This window comes from Centropristis striata, chromosome 10 (genome assembly GCF_030273125.1).
Source record: "Centropristis striata isolate RG_2023a ecotype Rhode Island chromosome 10, C.striata_1.0, whole genome shotgun sequence".
Classification (NCBI taxonomy): Eukaryota; Metazoa; Chordata; class Actinopteri; order Perciformes; family Serranidae; genus Centropristis; species Centropristis striata.
The window spans coordinates 37253898-37271926 of NC_081526.1; the positions used below are offsets into that span (position 1 = coordinate 37253898).

General features: G+C 42.8%; 1 protein-coding gene across 2 annotated transcripts in view; it reads right to left on the reverse strand.

Moving 5' to 3' along the window:
* Window positions 1-18029, reverse strand: part of zeb2a (zinc finger E-box binding homeobox 2a) — a 44243-nt gene that overhangs the window by 7338 nt on the left and 18876 nt on the right. For both annotated transcript variants that reach the window (XM_059342898.1, XM_059342897.1), the window contains exons 3-8: window positions 6261-6539; window positions 5474-5539; window positions 4911-5105; window positions 4457-4671; window positions 3250-3361; window positions 545-2457 (exon numbers count right to left, since the gene is read on the reverse strand). In XM_059342898.1, coding sequence (XP_059198881.1) covers window positions 545-2457; window positions 3250-3361; window positions 4457-4671; window positions 4911-5105; window positions 5474-5539; window positions 6261-6539 — 2780 coding nt within the window. The remainder of the gene's footprint in view (window positions 1-544; window positions 2458-3249; window positions 3362-4456; window positions 4672-4910; window positions 5106-5473; window positions 5540-6260; window positions 6540-18029) is intronic.

The following is an 18029-nucleotide window of genomic DNA, read 5'->3' on the forward strand; positions in this document are numbered from 1 at the left end:
AATGCTTCATATGCTTCATGCTGAAACATAGACAGACGTTTATGGTGCCATAATGACGTGGAAAAACTAACAGGTTCTGAGAAGGTGCGCAAGTTCAATCGACTGACTTTTTGTCTTTGTTTGGTTAAAGCTGGAGGTTGAAATAACTCTTGATCTGATTTTGGAAAAACCCTGACTGACTCCGACCATAAACCATTCATTCTTCTTTTGAAGAAAGTCAACCGACAAGCTTCAAACGGAGCCTGGGGGGAGATTGTTTAGTTCCTGTCACCTGTCTGGAATCCCCGGACGCAAACTCAACCAGACTTTAACCAAAGAGGCTCCGACGTCAGGAAACCCCATCAGACAGGTTTACAAAAGCATACAATAGAGTATAATTAAAATGTTTAACTATAACACTATTATAACACTTCACACACATTGAAAACTGCTAAAGCTCTGCAATCAGACCCTAAATTAACTTTGACGAACAACCTGCGTTGTCATTAAGGTTCAAGGTCTTAAAATGCATCATGGACAATATCTGATTGTTCTCTGGTTTTACCTGGAAACCTGGTTTCCGTTGATATTTTCTTCTCTGCTGCATTTCAGCGAACGTGGCCGCTCCAGTGGCGTAGGTGTAGGCCATGTGGGGCAGGAAGCTCATGGGGTCGAGGCCGGGGTACGGTCGTAGACCTGGGATGGTGGCCTGGGCAGGAGACATGAAGGTGGGCGGAGGAAACGCTCCGTGAGGCGGCAGAGAGGTGTAGACGGGACCACCGGCGAAGGGGTTAATCCCAAAGATGGGACTGGAGCTTTTCTCCAGCTGGTGAATGGAGTTCCCTCCACCGTCAGAGCCCAGGACCTCCTTCTTAATGTTGACCAGGTCCAAGGGCCCGGACACCTGTTCCCGTCCCAGCGACTCGCCGTTGCGCTCGATGATGAAACCGTTGGATCTGGACTGCTTCTCTCTGGCAAACAGGAGCTTCTGGGCCATGTGTTTGGGCAGCGACAGATCCAGTGGTATATCCCCATGGGCGTCCTCAGAAGCCAGGCTGTTTGGAGTGTAAGAGCTGCTCTGAGAGTTTTTGGAGGAAGTGGAAGAAAGGTTGAGGGGTGACGGAGTGTTGCTCCTCAAGTGGTCCAAGGGGTGTAGTGGTTTGTCCCCTATGGTCTGCCTGTTGGCTGTAAACTGGTTGGCCTTTGTGAGTCTGTGGGAGTCGTCACCGTTAGTGAAACCTGCATATAAATCCACTGTAGGAAGGGACATTGGTGACCGGCTGAAACTGTGGTTGGCATCCGGTGCGCCGCGGTCGGGAGGGGGCGACTTTTTCCTCAGACCATCTCCGGGGTAGTTTTGGTTCTTCCACTGGGCAAACCACTCTTTGACAAACTCCTGGGGAAGGCCTACAGCGATGGAAATCTTGAGCAGTTCCTCTGAGTTGGGCTCAGTATTCATGGCGAAGTAGGCCTTGAGCACTGACACGTGGTCCTTGAAGGGGTTGCTGGGGCTGGTGGCCCGGTCGTTACTGGACAGCTCGGAGCTCACCGCCCCCCTGTGTCCGGTAGGACAGCTCTCAGCTGGTTGCAGGACCGCCTTGATCTCCTCATTCATTTTGCACAGGTAGCGCTCGTGCTGATGCAGCGGGATGGGCCCGGCGAAGGTCTCCTTGCAGTACTGGCAGGAGAACGGCAGGAACTGGTTCTGGCCTTCCTCACCGCTGAGATCCACTGAGTGGTTTGGGTTCTCCTTCTTGATGTCCACTTGTCTCTTGGAGTCATCGATGAGACTCTTGGCCTCGTTGACCTTCTCCAGTGTGTAGTCGATGATGCTCTTCGTGGGGCTGCCGTGTCCTGTCACCTGGAAGCCGGCCTGCACCAGCTGCTGCTCCTCCATCTGGGCGCCCAGCTCCTTCATGTAGGCCCTGAGCTTGGAGATCTCCTCCGGGTTCCCGTCCATCTTTTGCCTGCACACCGTATTGTCCACGATCTGGAGCACCTTCTGCACCTCGCTCAGGTTGTTCGCGAGAGACCCCGAGAAGCCCAGCAGGGGCAGGTCCAGCCCCATGCCTCCCAGGTGTTGCAGGGGGCTCTGGGAGGAGCTGTGGATGCCCAGCGGACTTCCGCCGCGGCCGTTCAGGTAGACGCCCGGTCCTCTGAACCCGTGCTGGGACGCCATCAGCAGCCGATACTCGTTAAAGTCCATCGGCTCGGCTTTGACGTCCAGGTGCCCCTGCTGGTCCGGAGGCCCAAGTGGTCTGCCGTTTTCCCGTTTGTGGCGGAGCTGTGAGAGGGCAGGACTTCCAGGCGATGAGGTGGTGGAGTTGGGGGAGGAGCTGGACTTGCCGTTGTTTCCGTTGCGTACTCGTCCGTTGACGGCGATCAGGCCGATGCACTTCTTGCTGCTGATGTGAGAGCTGTAGGAGCCGGAGTGGGAGAATCGCTTCTTACAGTTGGAGCACTCATACGGCTTCTCACCTGCAACACCAAGGACATTTATCACCATTTATTAGTTTAAATTATTACATTTGATCTAAAATGATCTAGAATCAGAAAGGTTTCATGTGGCTTGTGATGATTTGAACTAACTTATTTTGTGTAGTTTTTTGCATATTAAAGATCAGAATGTATTTTAATGAGTCACCTCTTGTTTTCTCTAATTAGTTTGAGGTAAACGTCTCAACATGACATAAAAGACATTTAAGTCCGTTATAACTACACTGAATGTAGTTTTCCTGTTAGAATGATTTTAAACACATTTAGTTTAGCTGCTTATCTGCATTAAGAACTGAAGAAGTGGAGAAGAATATAAAACTATCATCTCAGCATGAAGAAAAAAACTGAACATGATCATTTTTTAATCCTTTGAGACGGATATTAAATTGAAAACTACAAAACAAAAATCTTTAATGTTCAAGCTGATTAAAAACTCTGAATCAACCTTTTAGGAATCTGACTTGTATGAGTAGAAATTACATTATAAACCAGTGAAGAAGCATTCAGTTATTTTACTGCTTTACTGAATATTAAATGTGCTTTATAACTTTGTTATTTATTAAATATTGAACTTTCCCTCTTTAGTTTTTTCTTTTTTAAACATGTGGGCGTATTTTCTGTCGACTTGCTTTCTGTCACTCAAATCTTTCAACACCATCAAAAATTAGTAATTTCTGAAGAATTAACAGAAGTGTGTGTGTGTGTGTGTGTGTGTGTGTGTGTGTGCAGAAGTTCATGAGTCAGCAGAGTGTGTTTGGGGGAAAGACGACTCACCGCTGTGAATACGAAGATGCTCCTTCAGGTGATGTTTGTATTTGAAGGCTTTTCCGCACTCGCTACATTTGAACTTGCGGTTTCCAGCACCGCCGTCGGTGAGCAGCGGCGGCTGAAGAAGAAGAAGAAGAAGAAGAAGAAGAGGAAGAAGAAGAAGAAGAAGAAGAAATGGAAGAGAAAGAAGATGAAGAGAGTGGAGGACGAGTAGGAGGCAGATTACTGAGCTGTCGGGGATTTTAATAGTATTCAGTGAAACAGGTCTCAGAGATTCTTCAACTCGTTCTGAGAAACAGTAAACAGTGTGGGCACACACACACACACACACACACACACACACACACACACACACACACACATGAAACTGTTTCTGTTGATCTCACTGGATAAAAAACGTTTTCTGGTGTTGAAGCAACAACGATCAAAGATATTCACCAAATGACAGAAACATGTTTTGTAACATTTAACTGTTCAAAATTGTTAATTACTGGTTTTCTTTCGTACATATTTGTTATTTCTTCTGATATTTGTTCTAATATCTGATTGAGTTGATTTGTAGATAATAAACATGTTGAACAATGAACATGTCTGATGATCAGAAACAGAGAGCAGCTCTAACAGCTTAACTCACAAAATAAACAGACACTTAAAGGCACACATACCATCTGCTGAGTGTGTGTGTGTGTGTGTGTGTGTGTGTGTGTGTGTGTGTGTGTGTGTGTGTGTGTGTAATTGAATGATTGAGTGTCTCTAATGTGACTTTGGATCATGAGGAGCAGCTAACAGGCGTCTTTATCAGATAACAGACAGACAAAGACCTGTCTGTCTGTCTGTCTCTATGTCTGTCTGTCTGTCTGTCTGTCTGTCTGCCTGTCTGTCTGTCTGTCTGTCTGTCTCTCTGAAACTTTGCGCGTCATTTTTTAAGTAAAATACCAAAAATCTTCCTCTGATTCTGTAAACATTTCACCTCCAATAAATAATGATCTAAAATTATAAAATGATGAACTAATTAAAACTATGACCACATTTATTTAATTTGATGTAAACATCTGAAAGCGATGCAGGACTCTGTCATGTGACAATAATCTGATCAGGTTTTAACTGACTTAAAGGAACTTTGAAGTGGAGAATGAGAGGCTGATGAAATGTGACAGGTCATGTGACGGGTCATGTGACGGGTCATGTGACGGGTCATGTGATGCGGGCTCACCTGGTCTCTGGCGGGTTTGTGCGTGGTCATGTGGCGCTCCAGCTGTGCGCGGTGCGTGAAGGTGTCGGCGCAGAGCGGGCAGCTGAAGCTCTCCTCGTTCTTCTCATGCCGATACTTGATGTGCTCCTTCAGAGACGTCAGGCGCTTGTAGCCGCGGTCGCAGTACGGACACGTGAGCAGCTGGGCGAAGTCGTCGGGCGTCCCGGACAGCAAGTCTGCACCCGGGCAGGGGTCAGAGGTCAGGGGGCGGGGCATCACATACAGGTTGTTCACATTCACATTAACTTTATTTATGATTATGATTTGCGAATTTTTAATTTCTTTCTGTTTATTTGGTCTTTTAACAGCATTTTTCATGAAATAATGTCATTAAGATTTTTTTTATTTTATTTTCAACTTTTAAAAACATAAATAATAATATAATAATAATAATTAAAAATAATAAGTGTCTCACCGTGCTCGCTCTCGTCGTGTCCGGCAGCCTCCGGCGTGCCGAGGCGCGTCAGCTCCTCCGGAGCTTCTGGGTAAATGACGGCGGTGTCGCTGCGCTGCAGATACTCGGCGATGGTTGCCGGGTGACCGTCTCCGTCCTCCAGTTTCCGTTTGAGGAAGAAGTCATCGAGCTCGGAGACGCTGTCCAGACGCTTCACTGTGGAGACACACCGGTGATGCTTTCAGTTGTGTTTGTGTTTAAATGTGAGCAAATATAAAACATTAATTAATGAAGTCCAGAGGACCTGTGGTCGAGCCCTGAGGGACGCCATCACTTTAAACCTGTTGTTACCTCATGTTTCCTCTCAGTTCATGTTCTGATTGTTTGTTGTTGTCCATGTTAATATCAATAACATATCTAAAGAAACTTTTATTTTACTAAAACTAAAATTTTTTTTATTGTTCACTCTTAACTTTTTTAAAATCAGATTGAAAAAATAAAAATACAAAGTTGATATCCCTCCCTGACCCACCAGTGTGTGTGTGTGTGTGTGTGTGTGTGTGTGTGTGTTTTGTTGATCTCACCTGAACCGTTTCCTGCAGCGTGCAGAGACTCCAGAGCCATGGCTTCATACTCGTCCTTCCGGTCCTCTGAGACACACAAACACACAACACACTAAATCATCTCCTCCTCCTCTACTCCTCCTCTCCTCCTCCTCCTCCTCCTCCTCTGCAGGATTGTATTTACGGTGTGAGATTGAGAATGAGACTCATTGTGTTTCTCCTGCTGGGCCTCCTCATGTGACTCCTCTACAGGAGTCACAAGTATCATAAGCTTCATTCAGCCTTCAAAGGAGGGCCACACCTCCTCCTCCTCCTCTTTCCTCCTCTCTCCTCCCTTCTCCTCCCCTCCTCCTCCTCCTCCTCCTCCCCTTTCCAGCAGAGAGCTGTCTCCTCCAGGGGGAGAATAAATAAATATGTAATTTTACCATTGGTAAAAAACACAATAAATCCCAGAATTGTAAAGGAAGAAGAGCTTTATTACTTTGATCTGAACAGAATGTTCTCTTAACTCTTTATTAATGGAAGGAAATCATTTATTAATGAAGTCATTTCTTTCTCCTCAGTCATGTGACGACATGACAGACATGTAATGTGGTCACATTAAAATTGTTTAATAATAAAAGATTTCATGTTGGTCTTTCACATGCTCCGAGCAGCTGATAACAGAACTTTATTGTTCAAATGTTTGTGACAGAAAATGTAATTATTCAGGAAATATTTGAGAGCTGGAACCATCAGACAAAGCAGCAGAATGACAACCAACATATTTAAAGTCTATACTTTATATCTAAACATGGCGAAGACTCACCGGCGTCGTTCAGGTGTCCATTGGACTCGTCTCCGAGGCTCCAGCGAAGATGGCGGTTCTGCAGACCCCCCGAGTCCTCCTGGTCCCGGTAGGACAGCAGGGCGTGAGCGACCCGGGGCGACGCCTCCAGAGGGGGCACACCGGCCGGGCTGCCCGCCTCGTCATCCTCCCCACCGCCGCCCGCTCCTCCGTTAGTGAGGCCGTCCTCCTCAGAGACCAGAGGCCTGTCGTCCTCGTCGGTCTCTGAGCCCGTTTCCACCACATTCTCATAGTTCAGCACTGAAACACACAGAGGACACGGGTCAACTACAGACCAGAGCCAGAGCAAGAGTCAGAGCCAGAGCCAGGACCAGGACCAGGACCAGAGCTAGAGTAGAGACCAGGACCAGAGCTAGAGCGGAGACCAGGACCAGGACCAGGACCAGGAGTGATAACGCTGAACCACAGAAATGTTGTTAAAAGTATTTTGCTTTGAGTAAAAATGCTAATACCACAAATACTCCTTACAAGAAGAAAATCTTCATTGAAAAAATGACTGAAGTAAAACTGAACACCAAAATGTAGAATTTAAAATAAAAAAAATACATTTTAAGGAAATGTACAAACACTGCAGCTTCAACATCTCAGTAACACATTGACGCACAAACTGAGCAGCAACATAACTGATACACCTGAGGGCTGTTCCATCAACGTAGCTAAACAAAATGTGGCTTCATTGTAAAAGCCCAGTTAGAATTAACACCAACTTTCACTTCAGGCTACAGCCGTTCCACTAACAGCTCAGTGTGTCTAGTCAACGCTAACTCAACCCAGACTATACTAGCCGGTATTGTGCGCGAGCGCGGAGTATATAAGCAGCCCATATTAATCGATTGTGGATCAGCCAGGAACAGCCAATAAGATGACGCAAAAAGTGGTGAAAAGCAGCGCTGATTTTTCCTCGGGGGCCGAGCAAACGATGCTGTTGGAGCTTTATGAAGAATATAAAGTGACGGTCACAATAACAGACAATACTGCTGCCATTAACAGAGCCAGGGAGATGGCATGGTGAAAAATATTGCAGACTGATAAATTGCACGAGTAATTAAATCCTAGTTATTGTGTTATTTGTAGTTGTTAATAAATTAACAATTAGATCACTAGATACAATAAGAGTGGTTATATTATCAGTAGGCTGGATAATAACAGCTGTATATTCACAGTTAGCTGGAGGCTAACTTGGGAGAACTCACAGCTAAAATGAATTTACTGTAAATTGGCCTAACCTGGCAAAGTAACCCTGTCCTATATTAATAATCCTGTTACATCTCAACAGTAGCAATTTGAACAGCCAAAAGCCAAAAAAGAACTTGGACAAGTGAAAACGTAATAATGTTTGGGCTGTATCTTCATTCTTCAGATTGTGTATAACCATGCACTTTGCTGCAGGACACAGCTGGAAGAACTAATGCAGCAAGCAATGATTAAACTGAGAAATTAAATAATAATTGGCAACCAAAAACTCAATATTGAGACAAAAAGCTAAAAATGTAATAATTAAATTGGAGATGCAGTAACTAGAGAATGATGTAAGTAAACATTTTACCACAGCAGGAGGTCCTGGTTTAGACTGAATTAATGTGCGTTTTTTGTCTTAACAGCTAGAACAAAATGAATGAATGAAGGACTACTAAAAACACTTTTCATAAATTATATATGTTTAGCTTTCAAATAAAGGGTTCACAAAAGGGTGACACACAGCTTAAGTTAGCTCGACACATAGCCTGCCCCGGAGCAGGCTAGTTCAGTGGTTTAAGTTACCATGGTTACTGAGCGAGGAGTCACATAAAATGGAATGTATTATCATAATAAACCAGGCTTTTCCTTAATCCCCGTTGATGGAACACCCCTTTGGTGACGGAGCAACAACAAATAATACCAAACAAAAACAACAAACAGCCAAAAATAACCAACGAAAAAAGAATAATACTCAACAATAACTAAATAAATAAATTAAAAAAAGAATAATAACCAACAATAATCAACCAAAACCCAATGATAATGATAAAATAATGATAACAATAACAATGATAAAAACAATAATAACTAACAAAAACAAAGACAAAAGAAATATTAACCAACAATAAGCAACGAAAAACCAAAAATAATTAATAATAACCAACAACCAACCATTACCAACGAAAAACCAATAATAACCTACAAACAGCCAACAATATCCAATAATAACCATCAAACAAATAGGAATAACGTTAACAATAACTAAAAACCAATAATAACCAACACATAGCGGACAATAACCAACAAACAACAAAAAACAATAACCAGCAAACAACAATAATCAAAAAACAAACAACAATAACCAACAATAAACAACCAAAAAACAAAAAAATCAACAATAACCAACAAAAAACAATAACCAACAAACAAACAACAATAACTAACAATAAAAACAAAAATATCCAACAAACAACCAACAATAAAAAACAATAAAACAAAAATAAACAACAAAAAACAACAATAAAACTAAAATAACCAACAAACAATCAACAACAAAAAGTAAAATATAACCCACAAACAACAAACAATAAAACAGAAATAACCAACAAACAACCAACAATAACCAACCAATAATAACCAACAAACAACCAACAATAACCCACCAATAACAACCAAAAATAACCAACAAACAACCAACAATGAACAACCAATAATAACCAACAAACAACAAACAATAACTAACTAACAATCAATAACCAAAAATAACCAATAATGAATAGAATGAGCAACAACAGGCACCAGGACATGTTGTGAATGTCTTTATTAATGCACTGCTGGTTTATAACTATAACTACTGCTGGTTTATAACTATTACTACTGCTGGTTTATAACTGTTACTACTGCTGGTTTATAACTGTTACTACTGCTGGTTTATAACTGTTACTACTGCTGGTTTATAACTATTGCTACTGCTGGTTTATAAGTATAACTACTGCTGGTTTATAACTATTACTACTGCTGGTTTATAACTGTTACTACTGCTGGTTTATAACTATTATTACTGCTGGTTTATAATTACAACTACTGCTGGTTTATAACTGTTACTACTGCTGGTTTATAACTATTACTACTGCTGGTTTATAACTGTTATTACTGCTGGTTTATAACTATTACTACTGCTGGTTTATAACTGTTACTACTGCTGGTTTATAACTATAACTACTGCTGGTTTATAACTGTTACTACTGCTGGTTTATAACTGTTACTACTGCTGGTTAACTATGTGGTGCGGGTCAGTGATGTCAGCTGTGTGTGTGTGTGAGGTTGAGAGATGACAGGAAGTGTTTGTGTGGTAATCCTGGAGGGGGGGCAGCATGACATCATGGGAACAGCGTGCGGCGCCCGGGTCGTCCAGAGACCGGAACAGTTTCAGGCTGACAGTGTGCAGCGGCGGCCTGATGCCGCCATGTTCCTGCAGCAGCAGGTTCCCATGGCGAGCTCTGAGCCGCAGCTTTCTTCCCGGCGGCTGCGCGGAGATTAGCGAGCACATATCTGCTCATAATATGATCTTTGTCTGCCGCTCGCTCCCGACAACTGCACAACAGGTGCAAATTAAAAAGGGGAGCCACGGTGGGCTGGGCCGAAATCTGCTGACCTGGGCTGAATACCAAGGGGGGTGGGGGGGTGGAGGGGGGCTGGGGGGGCGTGGGACAGAGCGGCTTTAATAAGAGGTGTGACCAGCAGGATTTAGGGCGTTCAGACGGGTAATGCCCTCTGAGATCACAGCAAGGAAGAAAGAGCTGAAAAGTGAGACGTGAACACTCGCTGTGTGGTCTGAAGGTATATCTGTATAATATGATCACACACACACACACACACACACACACACACACACACACACACACACAGCCCCCTCTCTTTGTGCCTTTTGGCTGAAAGAATCTGACCTCCAGCAGCAGAAATGTTCTTCCTCCACATGCAGCTCTCAGTCTGTCAGAGTTTATATTTTACACGTTAATATAAACAAATTGCAGCTCTGAAAGCTCCAGTTTCTGATCCTCTCACAGTCTGATCACAACTACAAAAACACAAACAAACAAAGAAACTTGAAGATAATTTGAAGAGTTAATAAGTAAGAACAGAACTAGATGTTAATGCTGTAAAACTCTTCTGCAGGTTTGGACACAAAGAGTCCTCATGGACTTCACAGACAGCGTTCATGAGAACATCCAGATATGAATAGTTTTCATATTAATAAACACAACATGTAAAAATCTTGAACACAAACATAAACAAACACTCAGACTTTCAGTTTGTTCTTACTATACCAGTTTTTATAACCTGAACAAACTGGGTTTGGTAACTACAGAAACTACAAAAACTAGAAAAACTACAGAAACTTGAGATGAAAACAACAACATATGAAATCTGATGCTTTTGTTAATTTATAGATATTTCTGCTCAGATTATTCTGACGGATTAAAGCTCAACAACAGAACAATAATTCCACCTTAAATCTTCAGTGATGCAGCAGGTTGTGTGTGTGTTGTGTGTCTGTGCTGTGATTGGTCGGTGGTTGACCTCCCAAACAAAAGCTATTCACGGTGCTGTTTGCCCGCTGGGTCACATGACTCTGGCAGAGAGTGGCAGATGTCACTGGGGGCAACGCACACACACACACACACACACACACACACACACACACCTTCAGCCTCCTGAAGTTAAACTGTCCGTCCTCACAGAGCTCTGATTGTCTGCAGCCGTCCGTCCTTTGTGTCCATTCAGACAGAGACAAAGCAGAGACGACACATTGCAGGCAGACCTCCTCCTCTTCCTCCCCTGCTCCTCCTCCTCCTCCTCATCCCCCCACCCCCTCCCGGCCTCTCTGTCTCCTCCCTCTCACCCCTCCTCCTCCTCCTCCTCCTCTAACAGGCGGTTTACAAAGACACATTAATCTCCTCCCGTCTCTCTCCTCGTCATCCTCTGATGAAACATCTTCTCTCTCTCTCTCTCTCTCTCACAGAAACAGCTGGAGTGTGTGTGTGTGTGTGTGTGTGTGTGTGTGTGTGTGTCTGTGTGTGTGTGTGTGTGTGTGTGTGTGTGTGTGTCTGTGTGTGTGAGTGTGGTCATGAGAATGTGTGTGTAACATGGACACATTGAACAGAGGCTCGTGTGTTGATGAGTGCAGGTGCTGCAGAAACACTGACTGTTTTATAAACACATACACATACACACACACACACACACACACACTGGACAGATTACAGCCTTTGAACGTGAAACTGTTGCTGCTGAAACTAAAATGCACAAACCAAAAAATGATGAAGAATAAAATTGTGCAGATTTGATTGCAATCTTAAATCTGATTGGCTGATACCAAACAAGCAAAATTCACCAAAACAACTGTTTTACAAAATGTTTTAAGTTTCATTTTCTCCAGTGAATTTTCACCAAATAACCAAGAAAAACACAAAATCATGAGATCAGTGAATGGAGTTCTGCAGCAGACTGAAACACTTATTACTGATCCACACGTTCACATTTAATAACAAGCTGAAATATTAAATCCATCTAGCAAGGAATCGTCTGACCGATGTATGAAACGTCAAATCAGAGTGAAACCTCAATCTGAGCGGCCAATAACAGCAGCCGCGGGGGCGGGGCTTCAGCTGATAAAGTGATCAGAACGTACCTGACAGGTTTCATCCTGCAGAGAAAACATCCAGCTGTCCACCACACATCCATAATAATCCCGTAACAACAACAACAACAATAATAATAATAATTATTATTATAATAATAATAATAATAATAATAATGATAATAACAGTCCGTGTGTTTGGTCCAGTTGCTGCGTCCGAGTCCTGCAGCAGACTGAAGCTACTGAGAGGAAGCTGCTGCTCTCTCTTTCTCTCTCTCTCTCTTGAGAGCAGATCACCTGAGCAGCTCTGTGTGTGTGTGTGTGTGTGTGTGTGTGTGTGTGTGTGTGTGTGTGTGTGTGTGTGTGCTGTGATAATGAGTCGCTGCCTAGCGGCTACGAACTGGAAGTGATTCATCACAGGCAGGTAACACACACACACACTGACTGCTGCAGGAACATGGAGTCTGATGGAGATCTGTCTGTTCTGTCCACACATTTGTTCTTCCATCTGATTCTGGAACATACTTTGCAGAAGAATGTGGTTAGAGTTTTCTGCTCCGTGTGTCCACATAAACTCTCTGCCTGCTTCCACACTCCAGCCTTTAACCCTGAAGCTCATACATTCGTTGCAGAGGTTTGTATACTGATTTGAACATTTATCTTTTTATTTATTGGAACACGAACTCTGTTTCTGGTGAGCTGACAGCAACAAAAAAATATTACTGAATTACAACACACCAACACCTCCAGCATATTTCCAACATCTGCAGCATCTTTACAACATCTGCATATTTACAAACATCTGCAGAATCAAATCAAACATTTGCAACATTTTTACATCTGCAGCTAGGGGTGGCACCGATTTCCTTAATTTTGCAGGATCTGCGAACGGCCGATTGTTTTATGTCAAATCGATCTTATCTAGCGATCTTATCTACCTCAATAATGACCCCCCACCAACGAAGCATTGCTCCCAACTTTGTTGCTAAATTTAGCAACTTTTCAGACCCCCTTAGCAACTATTTTTTACAAACATCTGCAGCATCTTTACATACATCTGCATCTTTACATACATCTGCAGCACCTTTATAACATCCACAGCATCTTTATAAACATCTGCAGCTCCTTGAAAACATCTGCAGCATCTTTACAAACATCTGCAGCATCTTTAAAAACATCTGCATCTTTGCAGAAATCTGCAGGATCTTTAAAAACATGTGCAGCAACTTTACAAACATCTGCATCTTTTCAAACATCTGCAGCATCTTTACAAGCATCTGCATATTTACAAACATCTGCAGCATCTTTACAAACATCTGCAGCATCTGCATCTTTACAAACATCTGCAGCATCTTTATAACATCCACAGCATCTTTATAGACATCTGCAGCTCCTTAAAACATTTGCAGCATCTTTACAACACCTGCAGCATCTTTACAACATCTGCAGTATCTTGACAAACATCTGCAGTATCTTTACAAACATTTGCAGTATCTTTACAACATATGCATCTTTACTGCAGCATCTCTACAAACATTTGCAGTAGCTTTACAAACACCTGCAGCATCTTTACAAACATCTGCATCTTGACAAACACCTGCAGCATTACAAACATCTGTAGCATCCTTACAACATCTGCAGTATCTTTACAAACATCTGCAGTATCTTTACAAACATCTGCAGCATCTTTACAAACATCTGCATATTTACAGACATCGACAACATCTTTACAAACATCTGCAAGATCTTTATAACATCCACAGCATCTCTATAAACATCTGCATCTTTACAAAGAGCTGCAGCATCTTTACAACATCTGCAGCATATTTACAAACATCTGCAGCATCTTGACAAACATCTGCATCTTTACAAACATCTGCAGCATCTTGACAAACATCTGCATCTTTACGAACATCTGCAGCATCTTTACAAACCTCTGCATTATCCTTACAAACATCTGCAGCATCTTTACAAACATCTGCGTCTTAACAAACATCTGCATCTTTACAAACATCTGCAGCATATCTACAAACATTTGCAGTATCTTTACAAACACCTGCAGCATCTTTACAAACATCTGCAGCATCTTTACAATCAGCTGCAGTATCTTTACAAACATCTGCATATTTGCAAACACCTGTAGCATCTTTACAAACATCTGCATCTTGACAAACATTTGCAGCATTGGAAACATGTGTATAATCTTTACAAACATCGGCAGCATCTTTACAACAACTGCAGCATCCTTACATACATCTGCATCTTTACAAACATCTGTAGCATCTTTACAAACATCTGCATATTTACAGACATCCACAGCATCTTTACAAACATCTGCAGCATCTTTAAAAACATCTGCAAGATCTTTATAACATCCACAGCATCTCTATAAACATCTGCAGCATTTCTACAAACCTCTGCAGCATCTTTACAAACAGCTGCAGCAACTTTACAATATCTGCAGCATCTTTACAAGCATTTGCAGCATCTTTACAAACATCTGCAGAATATTTACAAACCTCTGCAGTATCTTTACAAACACCTGCATCTTTACAAACACCTGCATCTTTACAAACATCTGCAGCATCTTTATAAACATCTGCATCTTTGCAAACACCTGTAGCATCTCTAAAAACATCTGCATCTTGACAAACACCTGCATCATCTTTACAAACACCTGCATCATCTTTACAAACATCTGCAGCATCTTTATAAACATCTGCAGTATCTTTACAAACACCTGCAGCATCTTTACAAGCATCTGCAGCATTACAAACATCTGTGTAATCTTTACAAACATCTGCAGCATCCTGACATACATCTGTATCTTTACAAACATCTGCAGCATCTCTACAAACATCTGCATCTTTACAAACATCTGCAGCATCTCTACAAACATCTGCATCTTTACAAACATCTGCAGCATCTTATCAATATATTTAAATGGCTATAAATATATATTTCAATAACTAAATATAAATGAAAACATTGAAATATTTAAATGAATATGAATATGAATGCAGCTGACAGTGGAACATCTGTGGTGGTGTATGACAAACTGAATGCTGGCAGCAAAAACTATCATTTCTCTGGTATGCAGACACAATCTAAGAATGGAGAGAAATCCCTCAAAGACAGCGGAGAGGAGAGGAGAGGAGAGGAGAGGAGAGGAGAGGAGAGGAGAGGAGAGGAGAGGAGAGGAGAGGAGAGGAGAGGAGAAGGAGGAGAGAGTTTCCATGGCCGACCTGTTGGCAGGCTGCTGTGTAATTATTGTCACCACATCCCAGCCTGTTCCCCATGTGGTTGACTAGTCAGAAAACAAAAAGAGGAGAGTCGCTCTGAAATCCACCACTCACGGAGAGAGGAGGGGGAGGAGGAGGAGGAGGAGGAGGAGGACTGTGACTATAAAAATCCTGAACCACAGAGGGAACTTCAGGATCTTTTACTCTGCGACTGAAACACCAAGAAAAATGTTTCTGAGCTCATACAAACAAACACATTAATCTGTGAGGGACCATCCTACATGAAGCAGCAACACAACACTAATAAACAGCATCATGTATGTTTTCTGCTGCAGGTTATAACTGAACTGGGATAATGCACGGCCTGCAGCCAATCAGCATCCAGGACTCACAGAAACAACTTCACCCAACAGGTGAAAACTATATAGACTGTGTGTGGGTGTGTGTGTATGTGTGTGTGTGTGTGTGTGTGTGTGTGTGTGTGTGTGTGTGTTATCAGCAGAAGGTGTGAAGCTTTTCTTCCTCTTTGGACAAGTCGAGTCACTAAAACCTTTAATCAGGTTTTAGCACCTTGACTCTGAGAGTCCGTTAGAAACTAACCGTTAACACCCAACACACACACACACACACACACGCACGCACACACACACACGCACACCCACACCATTAGAGGACAGCAAGTCCACACAGGTCACATTTCAGATCTACATATTATACTGCATATTATTCTACATATTATACTGCATGTTATACTGCATATTCTACTGCTTTCAGTACTACAGCTGTCCTGTAATACCTCTCAGAGTGCAGATAGATATAATAATATAAAGTGTTGTGGACTGACGGAAACCAGCAAATAAAAGGCAAATATTAAATAGTTTTGACATAGAAAAAGCTTCACAATGAGAGCAGCTGGACCATAATTTCAAAATAAAAGTGTTTCCTGTCTGTGGCTAAAAGCAGAAACGGACTGAGAGAAATAATGACGACAGACATGAAGCAAGACGAGCTGAAAAAATCCTTCAAATATATGTACTTATATACACTGTAACATGAGGTATTTGTACTGTAGTATTTGTACTGTATATGAGGACTGTGTGGAAACAGTCAGGAAAGATTTTCTGTTTCAACTCAAACATTCAAACAAACTAACAAACTGCTCTCAGGTGTTTAAACTCACTGTGGCAGTGTGTGTGTGTGTGTGTGTGTGTGTGTGTGTGTGTGTAGGAGTGTGAAGGTAACAGTAATCCTGTCAGCAGCAGAGTGTGTCGGTTGAAGCCCCGCCCCTCTCTGATTACAGAAAACACACTTCTGCTGCTGTCTGATAAGACCTGACACACACACACACACACACTCTGCGAGTGTGTGTGTGTGTGTGTGTGCGTGTGTGGGCGGTCAGAGGGTGTGTTTTTAACCAAAGAAGAAGAAGAAGGTCAGAAGTTTCTTTTCTTGTGTTTTTGTTGCAAAACAGATTCAGTTGAGTTCGAAGCTGTGTGTGTGTGTGTGTGTGTGTATGTGTGTGTGTGTGTGTGTGTGTGTGTGTGTGAATTACAGATGTGTGTGTGTGAAGGTGCAGCTCTCGTCTGAACTGTCTCTGTGGATGTTCGACAGCGTTTTGAAGCCGATCAGATTCTTCTTCTTCTGTGTAGCTATACATTAATGATGCCCCCCCCTCCCCCTCCCAACACACACACACACACACACACACACACGTATAAATGTAGGTTGCCAGAAGAGAAGAAGAGTCAAACTGAGAATAAAGGCGCTCAGCTGAATTATGGAGCTCCCAGGTGGAGCAGAACACGAGTTAGAACATCAAGCAGAACTTCTCTCGCTGAAAAACTTTCTGCTCCAGTCACATGACCTCCACACGGATCCACATCAGACTGGATCCACATCAGACTGGATCCACATCAGACTGGATCCACATCAGACTGGATCCACATCACACTGGATCCACATCAGACTGGATCCACATCAGACTGGATCCACATCAGACTGGATCCACATCACACTAGATCCACATCACACTGGATCCACATCAGACTGGATCCAGACCTGAGGCTGATCCAGGTCACATCAGACTGAGTGTAAATGTGACACAACAAACTATAGAAAAAAAAGTGTGAAATAAAGTGACAACCCGAGAAGTTAATCACCATGACAACAATAACAACAACAACAACTCTTAAAAACAAAAGCTCTGAGCTCCAATCTATCTGCAAAACACAGAATAAACAAAGTGAAGTTTATAGAGACATACACACACACACGGTAACACACACGCGCACACACACACACATACACACACACACACACACACACACACACACACGGTAACACACACGCGCACACACACACACACACACACACACACACACTGTAACACACACTCACTCACTCACACACACACACACACACACACACTGTAACACACACACTGCAACACACACACACACACACACACTGCAACACACACACACACACACACATACACACTGTAACACACACACTGCAACACACACACACACACACACACACACACCAGGTATTGCCTCACAGTGTGACGGTGCGTTTGAGGTGCTGTGTATTTCTGTTTTTATCGGCTCTGTTCCTGGAACAGTTTGTTGAAGTGAAACTGCTGATGAGACGTTTTGTCGTTGACTCACAAGACGTCCGTCCACCGAAACCTGCAGCTGGACTCAAACCGCCGGAACACACTGCCGACTCAGCACTTTCTGCTAAAAACTGAACATCTTTAGATGTTGGTAACCGCTTCAAACAGCAGAGTTACAAAAGTAATCCACCTGGCTGCTGTTGTCTTCGTCTTTTTTCTCGAATCTTTGGTGGCCCTGAGAGCTCACAGCGCTGCAACTTAAGAAAACACAT